At 42.6% G+C, this 23,899-nt stretch overlaps 2 protein-coding genes across 5 annotated transcripts; both read right to left on the bottom strand.

Annotated features, from left to right (window-relative positions):
* Positions 1 to 288: 288 nt before the first annotated feature.
* On the bottom strand, positions 289 to 12,946 carry LOC116678497 (NLR family CARD domain-containing protein 3). 4 transcript variants are annotated; one of them, XM_032508399.1, is made up of 9 exons: positions 12,764 to 12,778; positions 9,594 to 9,658; positions 7,717 to 7,819; positions 7,393 to 7,503; positions 4,091 to 4,169; positions 3,686 to 3,914; positions 1,749 to 3,549; positions 612 to 785; positions 289 to 517 (listed from the first exon to the last, which is right to left on the bottom strand). In XM_032508399.1, exons 3-9 carry the CDS (start codon positions 7,803 to 7,805, stop codon positions 328 to 330), a joined length of 2,673 nt encoding a protein of 890 aa, XP_032364290.1. In that variant the 5' UTR covers positions 7,806 to 7,819; positions 9,594 to 9,658; positions 12,764 to 12,778; the 3' UTR covers positions 289 to 327. The 4 variants fall into 4 exon arrangements, with proteins under 4 accessions (XP_032364290.1, XP_032364293.1, XP_032364291.1 ...); XM_032508402.1 differs by lacking the exon at positions 9,594 to 9,658 and having other exon boundaries at positions 12,764 to 12,946; XM_032508400.1 differs by lacking the exon at positions 12,764 to 12,778 and having other exon boundaries at positions 7,717 to 7,822.
* Positions 12,947 to 14,728: 1,782 nt separating this feature from the next.
* Positions 14,729 to 21,470, bottom strand: LOC116678498 (zinc finger protein 420-like; the record flags this gene model as incomplete). Its single annotated transcript, XM_032508404.1, has 3 exons — positions 14,729 to 14,768; positions 19,655 to 20,417; positions 20,702 to 21,470. Coding segments are annotated over 3 exons (1,572 nt in total), but the record flags the coding sequence as incomplete, so codon positions are not given.
* Between the last annotated feature and the right edge of the window lie 2,429 nt (positions 21,471 to 23,899).

Here is a 23,899-nt window from a genome sequence, read left to right on the forward strand (position 1 = left end):
CTTGAGACCGACGTATTACCGACTGCTATCTGTTGAGTTTTCCTCACGCTACTCTGTCCTCTGGGACTGTCTCCATGTAGAAACTAAGCTGCACGGGGTGCAGGGAACTAATCTGACTGGCTCATGAGCAGACGGTTTTACGGAACGGTAGATGGGCGTTGCAAAAAACACGGAGCGTTCTATGAAATGACGCTTTAAAAAAAATAATTGCTCAATCACGCAAATTTGATTGTGGGAAGTCAAAATTGTGATCGCGATAAAATTCGATTAATTTTGCAGCCCTAAATGTTACACAATGTTGCTTTAAAATTCATTGTTACTCAGATCCTAACTGAACACCAACCTGAGAGTTTCCAGTCTGCAGTGTGGACTCTTCAGTCCAGGAGACACCAGCTTCACTCCTGAATCCTGCAGGTTGTTGTTACTCAGGTCCAGCTCTCTCAGACTAGAGGACTGGGAGCTGAGAACTGAGGACAGAGCTTCACAGCTTCTCTCTGACAGGTTACAGCCACTCAACCTAAAAGAGATTCAATAGAAAGGTCATCCAATAATGAATATATGAAGAAAAAACAATTTAGAAGTTCATCATTTTCAAATAGCTGAGCACCAACCTGAGAGTTTCCAGTCTGCAGTGTGGACTCTCCAATCCAGAGGACAGATGCTTCACTCCTGAATCCTGCAGGTTGTTGTTACTCAGGTCCAGCTCTCTCAGACTAGAGGACTGGGAGCTGAGAACTGAGGACAGAGCTTCACAGCTTCTCTCTGACAGGTTACACCCACTCAGTCTGAAAGGAATTTAATGGAAAGGCCATCCAATAAAAAATATATGAAGAAATTAACAAGGTACAGCAATTTTTCCCACACAGACTATTTTGTGGTGTGAGCCACACAATTAATACTACAGCCCCGTTGTAGCGTCTCTCCGTCTGCCGGCAAATGCAGTGGAACATCTGGATCAGCGGGGACCGGTGCAGCAGTGAGGTGAAGCTGTGTTCCTGCCCGGGGGAAGAGACGCTGCCGCCGGAGCTCAGATTATATGAATACAATGTTGTCAGTGTGTTATTGTTGGAGTCCCGATCCGACTCTTACCAAACAAGCGATTGCGCCTGCTTTAGAAAGTTAACTAGTCGCAAGTTTGCGGTAGAATGCAGTTGGGTTGTCAAGGTCAAAATACTACGTAGCAGCTGTTAATCAAATAAACTTATTATAGATAATGTTATGTCATTTTTGTACTCTTACACTGAATGTTTGCTGCTTTAATCCAGATGAGTATTGAAAAGTATTTTCTGTGACTGAAAAGGCACGTGTTGAGGATGAGGACCAGCCAGTCTGAAACAGAGCTGAACAGTCCAACCAATGTAATTAGTATTCTTCCCCCCGTCCGGTCAGACACCGCGCGCCAAATTGCTTTGTAATATGTGGGAAACACTTTTGAGGTTCATTTCATCATTTTCAAATAGCTGAACAATAACCTGAGAGTTTCCAGTCTGCAGTGTGGACTCTTAAGTCCAGCTGATACCAGGTCCACTCCTGAATCCTGCAGGTTGTTGTTACTCAGGTCCAGCTCTCTCAGACTAGAAGACTGGGAGCTGAGAACTGAGGACAGAGCTTCACAGCTTCTCTCTGACAGGTTACACCCACTCAGCCTGAAAAGACATCAGCAATGCGTAGGAATACAGCTTTGAGCAAATAAAAGCATATTATAATTAAATAAAAACTGCATTTTATCTGCATAGATTGGAACGTACAGAGCTTTGTTGGAGGCTTTGACCACTGGCAGCAGCCTCAGAAGAGCCTCCTCTGAAGCAGAGTATTTCTTCAGGTCAAACACGTCCAGATCTTCTTCTGATGACAGTAAGATGAAGACCAGAGCTGACCACTGAGCAGGAGACAGTTTATCTGTGGAGAGACTTCCTGAACTCAGGGACTGTTGGATCTCCTCCACTAGAGAACCATCATTCAGTTCATTCAGACAGTGGAACAGATTGATGCTTCTCTCTGCAGACAGATTCTCACTGATCTTCTTCTTGATGTACTTGACTGTGTCCTTTTTGGTCTGTAAGCTACTGCCAGCAAAGGTCATCAGACCTCGTAGGAGAGTCTGATTGGTCTCTAGTGAAAGACCCAGGAGGAAGCGGAGGAACAAGTCAAGGTGTCCATTTGGACTCTGTAAAGCTTTGTCAACAGCACTCTGATGGAGATGTTTTAGTTTACGGGTTTCTCTGAAGACTTTAGACAGCCGGGAGGTTGTTTGTTCTTCTGCCAGCAGGTTGACTCCAGAGTTGGTGAAGGTCAGATGGACATGAAGAGCAGCCAGAAACTCCTGAACACTCAGATGGACGAAGCAGAACACCTTGTCCTGGTACAGTCCACTCTCCTCTTTAAAGATCTGTGTGAACACTCCTGAGTACACTGATGCTGCTCTGATATCGATGCCACACTCTGTCAGGTCTGATTCATAGAAGATCAGGTTGCCTTTCTGCAGCTGCTCAAAAGCCAGTTTTCCCAGAGACTCAATCATCTTCCTGGACTCTGGACTCCAGTGTTGATCTATTTCAGATTTTCCATAATATTTAACATTCAGTTTGGACTGAACCACCAGGAAGTGGATGTACATCTCAGTCAGGGTCTTGGGCAGCTCTCCTCCCTCTCTGGTCTCCAACACCTTCTCCAGAACTGTAGCAGTGATCCAGCAGAAGACTGGGATGTGGCACATGATGTGGAGGCTTCGTGATGTCTTGATGTGGGAGATGATTCTGCTGGCCTGCTTCTTGTCTCTGTATCTCTTACTGAAATAATCCTCCTTCTGAGGGTCAGTGAATCCTCTGACCTCTGTCACCATGTCAACATACTCAGCAGGGATCTGATTGGCTGCTGCAGGTCGTGTGGTTATCCAGAGGCGAGCAGAGGGAAGCAGATTCCCCCTGATGAGGTTTGTCAGCAGCACACCCACTGAGGTGGACTCTGTAACATCAGTCAGGATCTCAGTGTTGAGGAAGTCCAGAGGAAGTCGACACTCATCCAGACCGTCAAAGATGAAGACAACCTGGACCTCTTCAAACCTGCTGATTCCTGCTTCTTTGGTTTCACTAAAGAAGAGATCAACAAGTTCCACCAAGCTGAACTTTCTCTCTTTCAGCACATTCATCTCTCTGAAGGTGAATGGGAATATGAACTGGATGTCCTGGTTGGCTTTGCCTTCAGCCCAGTCCAGAGTGAACTTCTGTGTTAAGACTGTTTTCCCGATGCCAGCCACTCCCTTTGTCATCACGGTTCTGATTGGTTCATCTCTTCCAGGTGGGGCTTTAAAGATGTCTTCACATCTGATTATTGTTTCTGGTCTGTCTGGTTTCCAGGATGCTGTTTCAATCTGTCTGACCTCATGTTCTTCATTGACCCCTGCAGCCCCTCCCTCCATGATGTAGATCTCTGTGAACATCTGATACAGAACGGTTGGGTTTCCTGCTTTAGCAATCCCCTCAAACACACACTGGAACTTTATCTTCTGGTTAGTCTTGAGTTTACGCTGACAAACTCCAGAATGACTTCCTGAATGAACACACAACAAGAAAAATCAATAAGTCAAAGAACATATTTCAACCTTCAAACAATAAGTATATATTTTATTGCATCTTTTCAGATATTAGTAAATGTCCCATTTTTAAATGTGTTAAAATCCTCTTACTGCTCTGCAGACGGTCAGCCAGCTCCTCCTGCTTCATTCTCCTCAGGAAGTGCAGTGTGATCTTCAGAAATGCTTCTCTGCTCCTCCTCCTCTGCTCTTCATCCTCACCCTCCAAAACCTCCTCATCCTCCCTTTGACTCTCTAAGCATTCTGGGTAATCTGGACTCAGAACCTTCTGAATCTTCTTCAGCTCGTTCTTTATAAAAGTGAGGATGTTCTCCTCCAGCAGCTGGACCAGAATGATAAAGTCAACATTTAGTTTAAAGAACTCAACATGTGATTCATCTCTCAGTCTGAAGGCCTGCTGGTTTGAAAAGAGCAGCATGGAGACTACTGGGATCTGAATGGTAGTTTATCATTTAATCTGTAGATAATAATGAAAATGTTCTTTTAATATGTACACACCATAAATATGGGGTCCAGGTCTGTTTGTTGCTGCAGGTCAGACTGACCACCGAGGCCCTCTGAGCTCTCCTGGTGAACTCTGTAGAGAAAACATCAAGTTTAAGAACATTTAATGATCTGTGCACAGTCCTGATGATGACACAATGGCAACTATGTCTTTATGGTTGCACAAATAAGTGTCATGTCGTAGGACAATAGTTTAGATGCATACATGGACGCGGTCATTGGCTAAATCACCAAATGCATCAATGACATTGTATCGAGGATTACTGTACGGACATTCCCAAATCAGAAGAAGAATCTTTTTTAACAGGGACAGCAACGCCACAATATGAGCCACTAGATGTCAGAATGGTACTATGCAAAAACAGTTTCTCAGAGTTTTTAAAGAGGTGCAGTTGAATACACCATTAGTTTGAGGATTTGTTTGGAGCCGACATGCTTTACCTTCATTGTTTGTTTCAAGCTAGCGAGCTACACGCTGAAAATGGCAAGTTTTCAAAGGATTAAGATGGTTTAACAAGGAAGGCCTTCATGGTTCTTTTGGGGAATCATTGGAAAGATTTATAAATAACGTTTACAGCATTTCCTCTCTAACTGGGACGTTTTGGGACCGATTGGTGGGATTGCTGTGGACAAAGTACACACAGAGATGCACTGGTACTTTAACCACGTATCAGCTAATTTAAATAACTCATGTTACGGTATTGTAATAAGCTATATGTTTTATATTTGTTTTAGGCCTATTAGCAGACAGCCATTTAAAATGTAGGTAATGACATATAAAGAATAAAGAGCCTTTTTTCCATGTCCACTGTAGTTTCTCAGCGTGTCTGGTCCAGGTAGCTTTGTCATTCTAAGGCTACTTTTACTTTTATACTTTAAGTAAATTTCCAAGCGTCTACTTTTTTACCTATACTTGAGTAAAGAAGTTAAATAAGTACTTCTACTTTTACCAGAGTAATATTTAACACAATTATCTGTACTTCTACTTGAGGACGGGTAATTAGTACTTTAGCCATCTCTGTTGGTTAAAAGAAAAGCCAACAGCTCACCCTCCTATCCCAGCATACATATGTGGTGTAGCCAGACCTTACTCCACAGAGCTGGAGATTTCCTGAAAGGCCGGTCCATCCCAGGCCGTCGTGTTAAAATTTCCCGTTTCATAAAAAATATGCATTTGTTATGTTATTGTAACAATGACGTCCTAAACTCATTACTATATGCTGATAATTCTAGTTTATAACTCGTTTACTAGTCTATTATTTTGTATGTAAATACAGTATGAAACCTACTTAAGTGTATTATTATTACTATTGTTATTAGTTAAGTCCAGTCATGGTGGTGATGAGGAGGAAAATGATGAAGAGGAGGAGGAAGGCAGCAGGAGTATGGAGCAGGAGGAACCAGCACAGATACAGTGGAAGGTTCAAGTCCAGTGTGCAGGGCTGTATAACGGAGCGTTGGGTCTTTATTATTACTATTATTAAAACTACTTCCAAAAAAGGTTCTACGTGTGCTCTGCACATGCTCTCATGAAAGGCTGCTCCTTCCCAAAGTCCCGGGACAAATTTTTGTCCCAGAACATCCCTGAAGACCACCATTGTCCCTGTCCGGTCTGCGATTAAATCACATTCTGTGGCATTGCCAAACCTAGACCATGAAGCTCTGAGAGAGTCAGGTAATAACAAAGTTCAGTTATAAATTCTTACCTTCCATCAACAGCATCTTGTCCATCTTTAAAGTTATAATAACGACCCATAGACCGGTCACTCTTCATGGACACACAGCTGATTCCAGGTCCAGGTTTCTGCTGCTGCATCCTGATACAAACAAAGACCGTAGATGAGTTGCTATTGTGTGCTCATCCTCATCACTAAAGGCGGTATTGCCCATCAAAGAATCTTTATAAAATTAAAAAATTAAAGTAATCTGATGAAAGATGCTGACTCATCTCAGTCGTTGGCTCTCATTTGATTAATAAAGTAAGAAGTTGTAGGCGTACACTGTGATGTCACTGCTGACATGATATACTGTTGAGTCCTACATGAGACTACAAAGATCTGGATCCAGACCTGATTCTTCTTCTCAGGAGGGTCATTTTAAGTGCTGTTTAAATATGTTATGTGCTATGAACCATAATTAATGTACAATTTATTTTAAATTTATGGTTTATATTTATGGTCTCACGCACTCAAATAGGAAACGTGTTAAATGTAAAAGTACTGTAGATGTAATAGTTAAAGATTTGGTCAAGTGTGTGTTGATCTTCTCTGAACTAAAGTTTCCTGTTGTGGTTTCCGCTGAGATGGAATTTGTTACTGGACCCAGGGAGGTCTAGTGTGAGCGCATGTTACGGTGCTGGGGGGTTAGGTTTGAGTTACACTGGCCAAGGTGAACAGTAAAGAACTTTCAAGGATTTCCAGACCTCTTTCCAGGACATGTAGCCAATAAGTTATTTAGTCTTCCATGTGAAGCTTTATTCATAGTCGCGCCAAGTGCAAACTGTACGTTTTATTTCCCTCTGTAATGTTTAATTTATTTGACGTGCTTACTAAGTTCATATATATATATATATATATATATATATATATATATATATATATATATATATATATATATATACACAGTAGTTCAAAGCAATGAACCAACCTGTATCTGTGTTGTCATGAAGAGAGCTATAGTCATGAAATTAACTTTTGAATTCTTACCTACCACCATCAGCACCTTGTCCATCTTTAAAGGTAATAAGACCCATAGACCAGTCACTCTTCATGGACACACAGCTGGGTCCAGGTCCAGGTTTCTGCTGCTGCATCCTGATACAAACAAAGACCGTGGATGAGTTACTATTGTGTGCTCATCTCAACTCATACTCAAAAACTAATCTGTTTGTGTCCGGTTAGCTCGGTTGGTAGAGCAGGTGCACATATGTAGAGGGTCCGGGTTAGAGTCAGACCTGTGACGGTCTTCCCTCTCTCTTCCCTTCATGTCTGAGCTGTCCTATCATTAAACTATTGCCCATCAAAGAATCTTTAAAAAATTAAAGTAATCTGATCAAAGATGCTGACTCATCTCAGTCGTTGGCTCTTATTTGACTAATAAAGTAAGAAGTTGTAGGCTACACTGTGATGTCACTGCTGACATGATATACTGTTGAGTCCTACATGAGACTACAAAGATCTGGATCCAGACCTGATTCTTCTTCTCAGGAGGGACATTGTAATTGCTGTTTAAATAAACCTGTGTCTGTGTTGTCATGAAGAGAGCTACAGTCATGAAATTAACTTTTAAATTCTTACCTTCCATCAGCAGCATCTTGTCCATCTTTAAAGGTAACAGGACGACCCATAGACTGGTCACTCTTCATGGACACACAGCTGAGTCCAGGTCCAGGTTTCTGCTGCTGCATCCTGATACAAACAAAGACCGTGGATGAGTTCCTATTCACCAAAATGTAATGTGATGAAAGATGGCGTCTCATGTCAGTAGATAAGCAGTGGTTGTCTCTTTGCTGCGTATTCCAGTAAGAAGTTCTTATTAACTAGATATTGAGAGGGAATCCTGATGGAGGAGTGATGTGAGTGCTGAGCTCTAACATGGAGAAGAGTCCATCATCATCTCACCTCTGAGCTTTGGTCTGGCTGTCATGGTCCCCCCACAGAGTGGTTTTAGAGGGAGGGGCTCCCTCCTCTCTGTCCTCACACTGACTCATAGCAGAGTCCACACCTGCTGGGAGACATCACCTCTGTTACTATGACAACCTTTTGACCACAGGACACATTAGTCTCTCATTCCTCTCTAACATGTCCCAGATGCTGTAGAAAACAGTGAGTCAGCTGATCTTTCCTTCAGACACACACAAACCAAGTCGGTCTCAGTAGTTGGAAGATGGCTGTGGTTTAAATGTAATGCATCATGGATCGAAGTTATTGGACAAGTTCTGACACATCCTTCATTTTTCACTGATGATTTAACCCTCCTGTTGTCAAATTTGACCCATTTTCAAAAAACATTTATATCAGAAATAAGGTTTTCTTTCCAGAAATTAACATGATGTTTCCATGTAACCCTCTTCCCTAGTAACATGAAGGATCTGTACGCTACTTTCATTGGATTTTGGGTGTTTTATTCGGTTGTAAAGTATATTTCTGCTTTTTAAACTCAAAAATTAGGTTTGTTGACGGTGAATTCCAACAATAAGTGTAAAACTCGTATCAGTTGGTAGTAGTGTGAAAAAAGCGTGTAAATATTAAAAAGAAATTAACTTAAAAAAAAAAAAATAAAACCTAAGCAAAAGTGCTGGAAGCCAATGGGGAAAAGACGTTGAAAAAAGTGTCAGTTTCCTTATCTGGGAGGACAACACAAGGGTTAAGCTCCCCCATCAGATGATGGAGTTCTACTATCTGTCCACTAGATGGAGCTAACTGACCATCTAATGAGCTAAAGATCAGCACATCAACTCTGCTGCTCACTCGCAAAATGGCGTCCTGGTGATGTTTCCTGTTACCGTGACTCTAAAACAAGAAGTTGTTACATAATGTCTAGGGCTCAGAGGAAATGGAAGAAGAACTAATGACTGTATCTGATACGGCCCGTCAAAGGCCCTAAGGCCCGTCAAAGAGCCTAAAGCCTATCAAAGACCCTAAGGCCCGTCAAAGGCCCTAAGGCCCGTCAAAGACCCTAAGGCCCGTCAAAGACCCTAAGGCCCGTCAAAGACCTTAAGGCCCGTCAAAGGCCCTAAGGCCCGTCAAAGACCCTAAGGCCCGTCAGATCTGACTCCACAATTCATTAATAATTCCCGCGTCTTCTTTTATCAGATTATGTTTGCCAGAACACATGGTTTCAGCATTTAAGTTACATAACACAAACAATCGTGGGTACACCGTCCAACATGTGCACCCCCAACAGACCAGTTCCCTGATGTTTCATCCTCTCTAGCTTGAAGGATCTCCTCCTCTCCTCCTCTCTCCCGGAGATGTTCCTCCAGCACACACACATGATCCAGCCCCCCCATTTCATGCCTTCATGCTGCATAGTGGAACTTTCCTGGACTAATATGGTGATCATGCTCTCTGTGTGTCCTGGACTATGGCACACCCACACACACACACACACACACAATATTATAATGGGAGTAAAGCTTACACAAAACACATTCCTTTATATGGAACTCCCAGTTTGAGCTGACTAACTAAATGTTGGCCTATACATTGACAGAGAAAAGGAACGTGCCCTCCATTTCTCATGACTACATAGACTTTAATACTAAGATTCACACATCTAGACTTTCTACAGCTTTTACTTTGAGACACTAAATACATTTAGCTCATAATACTTGTGTACTTTTAACTCAGTAGACCTTTAACTTGTACTGTTCTGACACACAGCTGTTAGATTAATCACTGTTCCAGTTAACCCTAACCAAGCTCAACTCTTCTCCAACAAAACACATTTTACAGTTTAATGAAAGATCAAAAATCTGCTGAAAAGTGGAACTTACCAGATGTTTAACGTGGGGAAACATCTGCTTCACAACAAGACAAAGTGAAAGTAAAAAACTGCTGCCTAACAAAGAGCAGGGCGTTGACCAGGGAGAGAGAGAGAAAGTGAGGGGGAGGAAGATAAGCTGGATTCAGTTCCACAGTCTTCCACATAGTTTACTATAACTTAGTATCAGATATCATTTAGAAGCCTACATCATAAAACAGCAACACAGAATATCAATATATGCTATAATACAGTAATACAGACCACCTTCAGTCCTGTCCCCCTTTGTCAGCAGAGCTACATTTGACTTCTTAACCTTTGTATTGTCCTTAAACTAGACCTTAAGAGATGAGCTGCTTTCATGGGACGGACCGTGGGATAACGACGTTTCTGGCAACTGCAAAGGCATTCGTAATGTAAGTTAACCTCGGGATAAATATTTCACAAGAAGAAGAAAATGCTGGATCTTAATTTACAGCGTAGCTGTGTCTAGAAAGACAGCATCAATTTTCCAGAGTTGACAACATAAACCTTATGTTCTTTACATTTTATATATGATACTCTAACATCCCAGTCCCGTGAATGCAGCATGCAGCTAGTATCGAAACTGAAAATCTGGCAGGGAGCCGTCTCTTCACGGTGTAACGTTAAGATGGCACTTTTCAAAATGTTGCACGCACGCATGACTGTTCTGTAAGGTTCAACTCATCTCGCTGTTATGTAGACTGAATGTAAAAAATAAGGCACTTAACATTATGAACAGTCAACGTTAGGTCTGTTATTTGCCCTTCTACAATAATGAACACATACCGTGCTTCACCTATCAATTCAAAGATTTTATGAGATGATCAGTAAAACATTCTCCTTCACCAAACTCTGTTCTGAGGGGGTGGCAGTAGCTCAGTCTGTAGGGAGTCGGGTTGGGAACCGGACGGTCACTGGTTCAAATCCCCGTATGGACCCAAAAAGTTGGGAGCGTGGATTGGTGGCTGGAGAGATGCCAGTTCACCTCCTGGGCACTGTCAGGTGCCCTTGAGCAAGGCACCGTACCCCCCCGACCGCTCAGGGCGCTGGTTCAGCTGGCAGCCCCCCCACTCTGACATCTCTCCATGTATAGTGCATGTATAGGTCCTGAGCATGTGTGTGTATTTCAGGCCTGTGTGTGAGTACTAACAAAAAATGTGTACACAGAGTGTAGTGCAGTAATTTCCCCATTGGGGACTAATAAACAAATTATCATTAAGGTAAGCTGCTTCCATCTGATGTACTTGCTGCTATTTGAAATATGTATCAATGTAAAATGTTCTTCTTTGAGAGCTGTTGACAAGCTACAGGTTAGACTACAGGTTAACCTACAGGTTAACCTACAGGTTAGCCTACAGGTTGGCCTACAGGTTAACCTACAGGTTAGCCTACAGGTTGGCCTACAGGTTAAACTACAGGTTAGACTACAGGTTGGCTTATTATCAAAGAGAACTTGCTGTGATTGCTTTGTCATGGAGAGGGAAGAGTGGAATATTGCTCGCAGCAACTTAAGGAAAAGGGCTGTTAAAAGAGTAAACCAGTTGTTAGAATCTTTCCATGACCAGGATGATAGTGTTGACGAAAGTTATGAAGAGAACTACAGTGGAGCAGTCGCTTTAAGCTCTGATTTGCCCCCAAACTGTGGATCAGAGAGCAGTGGAGAAAGTGAAATAAGTAGTGACAAAGATATCCATGTTGATGGAGGGGGGGGGGGGGGGGGAGGTTCCTAAAGATGATTCAGCAGGTTCTTTGAGAGACTGGGCAACACATTTAGACATTGATTGCTTTATCTGCTCTTTTGTCCATACTGAAAGTCCATCAGCCCTCTTTGCCAAAAGATGCCAGAACTTTCCTTCAAACACAGACTTGCCATGGTGTTGTCCTTGGCAGGTGGATCGTTCCATTATTTTGGTATAAAGAACATGTTCAGAAGCTTACATCATTAATCCAGAGTCATCACAATTTCAAATTACAATTGAACATGGTCTTCCAGTTTTTAAAAGTTCAGCTGTACAGTTCTGGCTCCAAGGGTCTAGTAGAAAACCGGTGCTGATTGTTATTTCTGTGGAAAGTCAAAGCCTCAGTCATTGTCAGAATGTTTGGAGGATCTGATCTGAGTTGAAATCCATGAGCAGTGGATTTATTATTAATGGTGAGACATTCTTGACTGTGTGCTCAGTGATCTGTGATTACTAACTAACTAACTATTGTTAATGTTTTACTTTCAACTGAAGTTGTATGTTGGGCAGCAGTGATGCTGTTCTCTCACTACTGTCCTAAATACCAGCTTATTGAAAAGTTAAATCATGTACATTTGTTATAATTGTGTTACATTGACTATTGTTGATTAATGGCATGTATCCTTTTAAAAACATTTTTCAGATTACTGCATTGAGTGTCATTGGAGGAATTGATGTTAAGGACAGTGTTTGGTGAGTTATGAAGCGTTGCTTTACCGACCCCCCCCTCCCCCCAGCCAAACAGCTCAACTGGCGGGGCATCCATTGTAAAACAGCTTTCCCCAGTCTGGAACTGAAAGATGTGATTACTGGTGAGTGTTACGCCGACTACCTCAACCAATCACCCACGCCCTGTAGAACTGGTTAAAATGGTTTCATTGTGTGTATTATTACATTTGAATCTTTTTCAGCTCATTTTTACAATATCGTGATAAATTTGGTCATCATGATATGAAATGTCCGTACCGCCATGCTCTCTACCCCGGGGTCAACGGACCATGAACAGGACGCAGCACAGCAAGCTATGTCTGAAGCTTAGATTGTGTCCTCAGATTTTAAAGGTTGAGGACTCCCTCCACGGCTTTACAACGTTCTCTGTGTTTAGGGACTGTCAGAAACAAGAGGCTCCCCACCAGCCACAGACCATGAGACAGAAACCTACAGAAGAAGATGGCTTCATCTCACGAGACACCGAGACGGAGGGAAAAGAGAAAGAGAAGAACGAAGACGGACTGTCCAAAACAAATAAGTCAGTTATTATATCTGTTTCGCAATATGTGTGTAATAATTTTAATACAAACAGAAACGTTTTAAAGCTACTGTGCTTTCTTACAAACTTTAACTGAAACTTAACTCTTCAACCCATTTTCCAGTTTGATGAAACTAACAGATCAGAAATCAGCTGAAAAGTTTTACTCACCAACAGTTTAACCTGGAGGAAACATCTGGGTCACAACACAGGACGGAGTGGAGGACCAGAGGAAGACTTAGACCTTTAATGTCCCTTATCAAGACACCTGATCACCAGCTACAGGACACACTACACACACACACACACACACACACACACACACACACACACACACACACACAGATCCAAAGTGCAACACTATAATCAGTGAGAGAAAGGTTGAACATTAACACTCTTCATCCTCAGCCCTTTAGTAAGTAAGTAAACTTTATTTATAACGCACCTTTCACAGACTAGAAGGTCACAAAGAGCTTTACAGTAAAAACAAATAAACAGCAACACATAAAACACTGAGCCATGTTGCTCGTTAACAGCTCGTCTATAAAGACGTCTTCAGGTGTTTTTTAAAAGTTTCTACAGAATCCAAAGCTCTCAAAGCTAAAGGAGAGAGGTCCAGAGCCTTGGATCCACCACAGAAAAGACTCGATCACCTCTGGTTTTAAAACGTGTTCTGGGGACAGGTAGAAGGTCTGAAGACCTCAGAGAGAGACCAGGAGTGTGGGGGGGTAATAGATCCTGGATGTAAGCGGGAGCTCGACCATGCAAGGCTCTATAAGTAGTGATTAAAATATTTATAATTCACTCTAAAACCTACTGGTAGCCAATGAAGAGCCTTAAGCCCCGGAGTGATGTGGATCTCCTGCTGGTCTCAGAGTGATGTGGATCTCCTGCTGGTCTCAGACTAAAGTCCTGCTGCTGGTTCTGAACAACTTGCAGTTTGTCCATAGATGATTTTTTTAAACAAGTGTACAGAACATTACAATAATCCAAACGTGAAGAAATAGAAGCAGAGACCAACCCTGGCAGCAAGAACTCAGGGTCCACCTGCCCTGCAGCTCAGGACCAGATCAGACTCGGACTCACTCCTCTTATTTTCACAGCCCGACCTTAAAGAGTTCTTCAGGTTCTGCAGAACGACAAACTACGTTTCTGGAAAAAAGCTAGCTTTTACAGCTAATGTCCACAGCCCAGACTAGCAGCTAGCTTCTACACACCTAAGTAGCCCGTATGAGCAGATGAATGTGAATTAATTTAGCCAGTCTCCTACATACGATGTCCTAGGGAAAATGAATTGCCCCCCCCGGGCAATTCATTTTCCCAAGGGGCCACATGAGGAACAGGGGCTGTTGTGGAGGAAGTATCAAGGTAGTAAATATTAAAAGCTAAATGTACAACGTATACGTCGATGTATATGTGACACGGAGGCCACTTGGAGAGATCCCTGCTGCTGTACAAGCTGCTGATCTTTAGCTCATTAGATGGTCAGTTAGCTCCATCTAGTGGACAGATAGTAGAACTCCATCATCTGATGGGGGACTGGCTCTGGGACCAGGTTGGACTGGTTCTGACGTCTCTCTGACTCTGAAGTTATGAAGACGTCACGGCGTCATCGGATCAAATGCACATCGACACCAGAAATTCATATGTTGTAGAATTATTCTATTAATGTCAAGAAGTAACACAGATGTAGAAGAAAGACATCCCTTTATACGTATATCTGGTGAGGGGAAATTCACATTGTTCACTCAGTTTGGTTCATTTAATACACACTGGACAGTGAGGTATTGGCAGAGGTGGAAAATAAGGAAATACATTACTTACGTTACTGTATTGAGCAGTTTTGTTGTGTATTTTTCAATTAGTTTTTAAAATGTACTTGATTTTAAGGTGAAGGATTGTATTTTGCTACATTACAAATCCTATCGTTACTGAGTAAAAAGAAGTTTACTAATGAAAACTGAAAGGAAGAAAAATAAATAAATTAATAAATCCCACCGTCTAAAACCACTACACCAGACCTGGGCTTTCTTTTTTTGTGCCAACGTATGCAGCTTCTTCTTCTCTGGTTGCAAGGCGCAATTAAAAAGAAGTAGAAGAAGTGTAAGGTGTGGGAGGGTCGGACCCATGGATGTATTAAGAGAACGGTCTGACCCCTGTGGGGGCGAGCTGAGACCTGAATGGGAGACATTAACATGGACGGGAATCAGCTGTTATCCCTCAAAAACATCAGCTCATGGAAAGAAAGAGAGGTCGATACAGAGCGCCGAGGTTTTAACCAAACATGGACGCACAACATCAACACAACACTACGCCATCTTCTGAAGGGGAGTTTCTAGTTACTTTCAGGTTTTCCCTTCTTGTCCAATGAAAACCACGTATCTCCAGATGTGTGTTGATGTTGAATGTTTGTGATAAACTGAAGTATGATGTCATAAGAGTGTCATAAAAAGAATAAATCTGTAAAATAAGAAGAAACTAAATGTCAAAGTTCAACTCAGTTCAGTTTATTTAAGAAGAAGACAGATCAAATTAATAAAACTAATGATTATACATGGGTTAAAAATCACAGAATTAGCCAAAAGCTCACAACCCCCCCCGAACACAATCAGCTGTTCTCATGGCACAGGGAACATTTCACCAGTAGAAGGAAAAATAGATTCAATACAATTTCAGCAAATTTTGGACGCTAACTTGATGCCATCTGTGAAAAAGCTGAAGTTAAAGAGAGGACGGCTTCTACAAATGGATAATGATCCTAAACAACCCTCAAACTCAACGGTGGATTAAATCAAAAGGCATAAACTGAAGGTTTTGCCATGGCCTTCACAATCTCCTGACCTCAACATAATGTAAATCTATGGATAGACCTTAAAGGAGCAGAAATCTCAAAGAACTGGAAGACTTTAGGAAGGAAGAATGGGCAAAGATACCTCCAACAATGTGTGTTGATGTTGAATGTTTATGATGTCATAAGAGCGTAAAAAAAAAGAACAAATCTGTAAAATAAGAAGAAACTAAATGTCAAAGTTCAACTCAGTTCAGTTTATTTAAGAAGAAGACAGATCAAATTAATAAAACAAATGATTATACATGGGTTAAAAATCCCAGAATTAGCCAAAAGCTCGCAACCCCCCCCCCCAAATCCAATCGGCTGTTCTCATGTGTCTAATGGGACAGAAGGTCGATCCACAGTTTAAGTCTTAATGTCTCGCTGAATTTCCAACTGATTTTCCAGCGGTGTACTACAAATGCCAGATATGTATTTATTACAGGGCTGCACAATTAATCAAAGTTTAATCACGATCACGATTTTGGCTTCCCACGATCAAATTTGCGTAATCGAGGGATATTTTAACTACGTCACTCCGTTCATAGAACGCTGCGAGTTTTTTTGCAAAGCCAATCTACCGCTCCGTAAACCGCCGTCCGATCATGAGCCAGTCAGAGTAGTTCCTGCACCGTGCAGCTTAGTTTCTACATGGAGACAGTCCCAGAGGACGGAGTAACCTCTAGTAATTTACTAGTAAGCGTCTAGTAAACGCAGCATTTTGTCCCGTCTGTGTTGTTTTTCAGATAACAGCAGTGACCAGTGCTAGTTGGTGTCTGTTAGCTCACAGGGCTCTAGGGTGCTAGTTGGTGTCTGTTAGCTCACAGGGCTCTAGGGTGCTAGTTAGTGTCTATTAGCTCACAGGGCTCTAGGGTGCTAGTTGGTGTCTGTTAGCTCACAGGGCTCTAGGATGCTAGTTGGTGTCTGTTAGCTCACAGGGCTCTAGGGTGCTAGTTAGTGTCTATTAGCTCACAGGGCTCTAGGGTGCTAGTTGGTGTCTGTTAGCTCACAGGGCTCTAGGGTGCTAGTTGTGTCTTGTTAGCTCACAGGGCTCTAGGGTGCTAGTTAGTGTCTATTAGCTCACAGGGCTCTAGGGTGCTAGTTGGTGTCTGTTAGCTCACAGGGCTCTAGGGTGCTAGTTAGTGTCTGTTAGCTCACAGGGCTCTAGGGTGCTAGTTGGTGTCTGTTAGCTCACAGGGCTCTAGGGTGCTAGTTAGTGTCTGTTAGCTCACAGGGCTCTAGGGTGCTAGTGGTGTCTGTTAGCTCACAGGGCTCTAGGGTGCTAGTTAGTGTTGTTAGCTCACAGGGCTCTAGGGTGCGACTAACATTTCCCCGGTCGCACCGGTGCACCTAAGGTCCTCGCATCTGCTAACTCTCCACAACTTAAGCAAAGGATATGGTTTATGACCATTTCTTCTGTAAAGCCATGCCTGTGTTTTTGGATCTCCCCCCCCCCCATTCACTCACACACGGCTCCCAGCGACAGAGTCAGAGCAGCGACAGCGCGGGTCCACACTTCTGACATTTGTCCACCGTTTTAATTATTATTAACACAACTGTATATTGTTTAGCATGAGACACAAACCTGTATTTGTACCAGTGTTTCCGTGGTAACTCTGCTATCGCGGTCGCCACGGCAACAAACACAGAAGAAGTTATTGAATACAACTAACTTCAGTTGGTAGAGTAACAGCGTGAGACGGAGCTGCCGGACCCATTCATAACGAGTCAGTCGTCTCTCTTTTAGTACGTCCATCGCCCCCCCCCCAGCTATTTTAATCTGTTATTGTTGAAAACAAGTGAAGGAGCTTTCACAGAGTAACACATTAAAAAACTATCTACATATCCTAAGCAATTTATTTCAGATAATTTTCATTTCCATGTGTTGCAGCTGTACGTACAACTTTAAATAAGAGGAATGTAGAACAATATGGATGCAGTTATACAGTGAGGAAAATAAGTATTTGAACACCCTGCTTTTGCAATTCTTCCACTTATAAATCATGGAGGGTCTAAAATTGTCCTCGTAGTGCATGTCCACTGGGAGAGACATGTCCACTGGGAGAGACATAATCTAAAAAAAAATCCAGAAATCACAATGTATGATTCTTTAACAATTTATTTGTATGATACAGCTGCAAATAAGTATTTGAACACCTGAAAAAATCAATGTTAATATTTGGTACAGCAGCCTTTGTTTGCAGTTCCAGAGGTCAAATGGTTCCTGTAGTCCTTCACCAGGTTTGCACACACTGCAGAAGGGATTTTTGGCGCCCCCTCCACACAGATCTCTCTAGACCAGTCAGGTTTCGGCTGGAGTTGAGCTCCCTCCAAAGATTCTCTATTGGGTTTAGGTCTGGAGACTGGCAAGGCCACGCCAGAACCTGATCTGCTTCTTCCAGAGCCCCCCCTGGTTCTCCTGGCTGTGGTCTTCGGGTCTTTGCCATGTCGGAAGACTCGAACCATCTTCAAAGCTCTAACTGAGGGAAGGAGGTTGTTCCCCAAAATCTTGTAATACATGGCCCCGGTCCTCCTCTCCTTAATACAGTGCAGTCGCCCTGTCCCATGTGCAGACCCCCCAAAGCATGATGCTACCCACCATGCTTCACAGTAGGGATGGTGGTCTTGGGATGGTCCTCATCATTCTTCTTCCTCCAACACGGTTAGTGGGATTATGATCAAAAAGTTCTATTTTGGTCTCATCAGACCACATGACGTCCTCCCATGACTCCTCGGATCCTCAGATGGTCGTTGGCAGACTTAAGACGGGCCTGGACATGGTCTGGTTTAAGCAGAGGAACCTTCCGGGCCATGCATGATTTCAAACATGACGTCTTAGTGTATTACCAACAGTAACCTTGGAAACGGTGGTCCCAGCTCATTTCAGGTCCTGGACCAGCTCCTCCTGTGTAGTTCTGGTCTGGTTTCTCACCTTTCTTAAGATCACTGAGACCCCTCAAGGTGAAATCTTGCATGGAGTCCCAGTCCGAGGGAGATTGACAGTCATGTTTAGCTTCTTCCGTTTTCTAATGATTGCTCCAACAGTGGACCTTTTTTTACCAAGCTGCTTGGACATGTCCCCGTAGTCCTGTCCAGCCTTGCGGAGGTGGACAATTTAGTCTCTAGTGTCTTTGGACAGCTCTTTGGTCTTGGCCATGTTAGTAGTTGGATTCTTATTGATTGTATGGGGTGGACAGGTGTCTTTATGCAGCTAACGACCTCAAACACAGTGCATCTAATTTAGGATAATAAATGGAGTGGGGGGGACATGTTGAAGACAGACTAACAGGTCTTTGAGGATCAGAGTTCTAGCTGATAGACAGGTGTTCAAATACTTATTTGCAACTGAATCATACAAATAAATAGTTTAAAAAATCATACATTGTGATTCTGGATGTTTTTTTTAGATTATGTCTCCCACAGTGGACATGCACCTACGATGACAATTTCAGACCCTCCATGATTTCTAAGTGGAAGAACTTGCAAAATAGCAGCGTGTTAATTACTTATTTTCCTCACTGTAAAGAGAGCAAAAAAGATGGAAAAATCTCCAAAAGGCAAATGACAGATTAGACATTTGTATAATATGTCACAAAAAGACTCTACTGTGTGTTAAAATCAACAAAAAATCATGATTTTCATCTAGGCCATAATCATGCAGCCCTAATTCATACTTTAATACTAAATAACATATACACACATATCAATCTAGATAGATATAGAAATAGTTATTGTTTGTTTTTTCTGAAGATGCAACTTCCATATGTCTCTATGTAGTTTGCTTATTTAAAGCTAATGTACCTGACTAGACTATTTCGCCTTCTCTCGAGTGTGAATGCGTGGTGACATTTAAGGCTACCGCTCTCGAAAATGCTCTACCACATATATCACAGCTGTACGGCTTCTCTCCAGTGTGGTAAGTTGATGTTTGTAAGGTTACTACTCCCAGAAACATTTTCCCACAGTGCTCACACCTGTGCGGCTTCTCTCCAGTGTGAACGAGCTGGTGTCTTTTAAAGTCAATACTTCGAGAAAGGCTTTACCACATAGATCACAGCAGTACGACTTCTCTCCAGTGTGAATGCGCTGGTGAGATTTAAAGCCACTATTATTAGTAAAGGTTTTGCCACATTGTTCACACCGGTACGGTCTCTCTCCGGAATGAACACGTCGGTGGACTACTAGGATATCACTCAAAGAAAAAGGTTTTACCACATATATCACAGCTGTACGGCTTCTCTCCAGTGGTGAGTGCGTTGATGTTTATAAGGTTACTACTCCCAGAAAACCTTTTCCCACAGTGTTCACAGCTGTACGGCTTCTCTCCAGTGTGGATGCGTTGATGTGTTTTAAGGTCACCCCTCTTAGAAAACATTTTCCCACAGTGTTCACACCTGTGCGGCTTCTCTCCGGTGTGAACAAGCTGGTGTCTTTTAAAGTCAATACTTCGAAGAAAGGCTTTACCACATAGATCACAGCAGTACGACTTCTCTCCAGTGTGAATGCGCTGGTGAGATTTAAAGCCACTATTATTAGTAAAGGTTTTGCCACATTGTTCACACCGGTACGGTCTGTCTCCGGTATGAACACGTCGGTGGACTACTAGGCTATCACTCCAAGAAAAGGTTTGACCACATAGATCACAGCTGAACGGCTTCTCTCCAGTGTGAGCGCGTTGATGTTTTATAAGGTTACTACTCCCAGAAAACATTTTCCCACAGTGTTCACAGCTGTACGGCTTCTCTCCAGTGTGGATGCGTTGATGTGTTTTAAGGTCACCCCTCTTAGAAAACATTTTCCCACAGTGTTCACACCTGTGCGGCTTCTCTCCATTGTGAACGAGCTGGTGTCTTTTAAAGTCGGTACTTCGAAGAAAGGCTTTACCACATAGATCACAGCAGTACGGCTTCTCTCCAGTGTGAATGCGCTGGTGAGATTTAAAGCTTTTATTATTAGTAAAGGTTTTGCCACATTGTTCACACCGGTACGGTCTCTCTCCGGTGAACACGTCGGTGGATTACTAGGCTAGCCCTACTAACAAAGGTTTGACCACATAGATCACAGCTGTACGGCTTCTCTCCAGTGTGAGTGCGTTGATGTTTATAAGGTTACTACTCCAGAAAATATTTTCCCCACAGTGTTCACAGCTGTACGGCTTCTCTCCAGTGTGGATGCGTTGATGTGTTTTAAGGTCCCCCCTCTTAGGAAACATTTCCCACAGTGTTCACACCGATACGGTTTCTCTCCGGTGTGAACATGTTGGTGGACTACTAGGCTACCCCTCCTTGAAAAGGTTTTACCACATAGATCACAGTTGTACGGCTTCTCTCCAGTGTGAGTGCGTTGATGTTTTATAAGGTTACTACTCCCAGAAAATATTTTCCCACAGTGTTCACAGCTGTACGGCTTCTCTCCAGTGTGGATGCGTTGATGTGTTTTAAGGTCACCCCTCTTAGGAAACATTTTCCCACAGTGTTCACACCGATACGGTTTCTCTCCGGTGTGAACATGTTGGTGGACTACTAGGCTACCCCTCCTAGAAAAGGTTTTACCACATAGATCACAGCTATGTAGATTCTCTCCAGTGTGAACGCGTTGATGTGATTTTAGGTTGTTCTGTCGTTTGAAAGCTGCCCCACATAGATCACAGCTGTACGGCTTCTCTGCACCGTGTCTGCGCTGGTGAGATTTAAAGCCAGTTTTATTAGTAAAGGTTTTGCCACACTGTTCACACCGGTACGGTTTCTCTCCGGTGTGAACACGTTGGTGGACTACTAGGCTATCCCTCCTAGAAAAGGTTTTACCACATAGATCACAGCTGTACGGCTTCTCTCCAGTGTGGGTGCGCTGGTGAAATTTAAAGCTACTACTATTAGTAAAGGTTTTGCCACACTGTTCACACCGGTACGGTTTCTCTCTGGTGTGAGCACGTCGGTGGACTACTAGGTTACCCCTCCTACAAAAGGTTTTACCACATAGATCACAGCTGTGTAGATTCTCTCCAGTGTGACTCTCTGATGAAGATTTAAATGTCCAGATGTTGTGAAGGATTTGTCACAGTGTTGACAGTGGTGACATTTTGGTCCCTTTCCTCTTCTCTGTTTTCTATAGCAACAGCAAAGCAAAAGACAGAGGAGAGTTAGTGAACAACCTTCTAAAAACCCCGGACTTGCTCTAACTCATTTTGTCATAATTCATGACAAATGAAGGAAAAATGGTGATGGCTAGGTTTAGTAATAATGGGTCCAGTTATAAACTAGTCTGACCAAGGTGAAAACACGGCTCCACAACATTATCACATCATTTAGAAAGAAAAAATATTTACATATTAAACAAGTTAGACTAAAAGATGACATAAATACGGATAAAATATTGTGACACTATGCAGCATCTGAATATTTCAAGGTATTATTAGTGCTGCACGATATCAGGAAAATATGAGATTTGCCTTACGTTGTTGATATCAAGATAACGATAGAACTTGTAATAAATACACATATTAAACTGTAGCTTACTGTTGGAATTTAAATTGTATATGTGCTTAAACATTGTGTGTGATTTGCATTATACATTTAAGCTAAAAGGTAAAAGCATTATTTCAGCATAAATGAAGACATGTTGGTCATGCTTAAGTTTGTGTTATAAGTATATAGTTTTTGTTGTTTGTTGCATTAAGTTGTTTTGCAATACTCTGTTCAATAACATAAGATGTTCTGGTATATTTTGTTATAACCTTTTCTACAAATGTGTCAGAAGTTGAATTGATGATGTTAGAGAGACACATCCTGTCTCTGGTTTCAGTCACTTTTACCCCCACTGATCCTTTTCTGAACTGAGGGTCATAAACCCTCAGTCACATTCCAATTGAAAGATAACGAATAGGCACACACCACACACCACTGGGGGCCAAGAGACCCCCCCCCCCCCCCCTTTGTGAATAAGACCAGGGGTCCAGGAGCAGTGAGTCAGACCCATATGGGGGAGAGCCGTGTTAGGTGACTCTGTATTTGTCTCTACGATATCCTATGTAATAAATGGATTCACACATCCACATCTGAGATTTTGATACTAATTGAATGCACCCTGAGATGGAGCAGGATTTAGCTCCAACACTCCTCAGTTCTGCTGCTTTCAGTCGTTTGCCAAAAATCTGTTGCACTCATTAATTTCTCATCTGAGCAGATTTCTGTCATTCAAACTGAGATGTGGTTAAAACTTTTAAAGCCAATTTAATGAAAGAGTTAAGAATAGATAAGAGTTTTATTCGGGCTCGGGTCCATGAATACAATTAATGGAAACAGGCACGGAGAACTGAAAGCTCGGTTAGCAACTATTAGCTCCGGTTAGCGGTTAGCTCCGGTTAGCTAGCTAGTTATGAAGACATGGAGCAGAGGATCCTGCTGCGGAGAGGGGGAACAACCAGACTCTGATAAATGATGTTAGGGAGCTTTAACAGCAGCGTCGCCCTGTTGTTTCTACGGTTTTATTAGGACAGTTAATCCCATCAAGACCACCAGCAGCATGCTACTAATGATAAAACAGGGTCCATTTTTAAAAAACATAACATTTCCTTCCATTGTTTTGCAGACAATGAACAAATCTATTTGTCTGTAAAAACCAGTGATGAGGACACACTTCAGCCTTTGCTGAACTGCCTGAGGGATCTGAAAATATGGTTGGATCAGAATCTTCTCCTTCTCAATGACAACAAAGGGGCGGCTGTGGCTCAGTGGTAGAGCGGTTGCCTGCCAATCGGAAGGTTGGTGGTTCAATCCCCGCCCCTGCAGTCATTGTCGAAGTGTCCTTGGGCAAGACACTGAACCCTGAGTTGCCCCCGGTGCTGCGCATCGGAGTGTGAATGTGTGTGAATGTATATCTGATGAGCAGGTGGCACCTTGTACGGCAGCCCCGGCCACAGTGTACGAATGTGTGTGAATGGTGAATGTATCCTGTAGATGTAAAAGCGCTTTGAGCAGTTGTTAAGACTGGAAAGCGCTATATAAATACAGCACATTTACATTTACATTTACAATAAGACGGACATCGTTGTGTTGGTTGTAGGGGTGGGGGAAAAAAATCGTTCCAGCACAGTATCGTGATATTTCCCGTGGTAATACTGTATCAATACACAGACGCCAAGTATCGATCTTTTTATTATTTAAAATTAAATTGCACATGAGAATTTTACTTTTTGGTGGTAGAATAATCAATTAATGTCTTATTCAGTCCACCAGATGTCGCTGTTTGTTTTCTGGTGAGGTCTGCGGGGGGGGGGGGGGGGGGGGGGGGGGGGGGGCTGTCAGCGTGCAGGAGGACGTAGATAAAATAAACATGGCAGCATCAGAGAAAGAAATCAGAAATGCACCGTCTGCGTTTAAATCAAGCGTTTGGAACTTTTTTTTGGATTTTTTAACAAGGAGGGGACAACTGAGATGGATATGAGACTGGAGGGGACAACTGAGATGGATATGAGACGT

This window comes from Etheostoma spectabile, unplaced genomic scaffold (genome assembly GCF_008692095.1).
Source record: "Etheostoma spectabile isolate EspeVRDwgs_2016 unplaced genomic scaffold, UIUC_Espe_1.0 scaffold00007543, whole genome shotgun sequence".
NCBI lineage: Eukaryota > Metazoa > Chordata > Actinopteri > Perciformes > Percidae > Etheostoma > Etheostoma spectabile.

Excerpts from the sequence above, each read along its gene's own strand:
- LOC116678497 (XM_032508402.1), bottom strand. The coding sequence starts at position 7,805 with ATGAGTCAGTGTGAGGACAGAGAGGAGGGAGCCCCTCCCTCTAAAACC. Across the intron at positions 3,915-4,090 it reads ACCTGGACCCCATATTTATG|CTGCTGGAGGAGAACATCCT; the intron begins GTGTGTACATAT and ends ATTCTGGTCCAG. Across the intron at positions 518-611 it reads TGCAGACTGGAAACTCTCAG|GTTGAGTGGCTGTAACCTGT; the intron begins GTTGGTGCTCAG and ends AATCTCTTTTAG.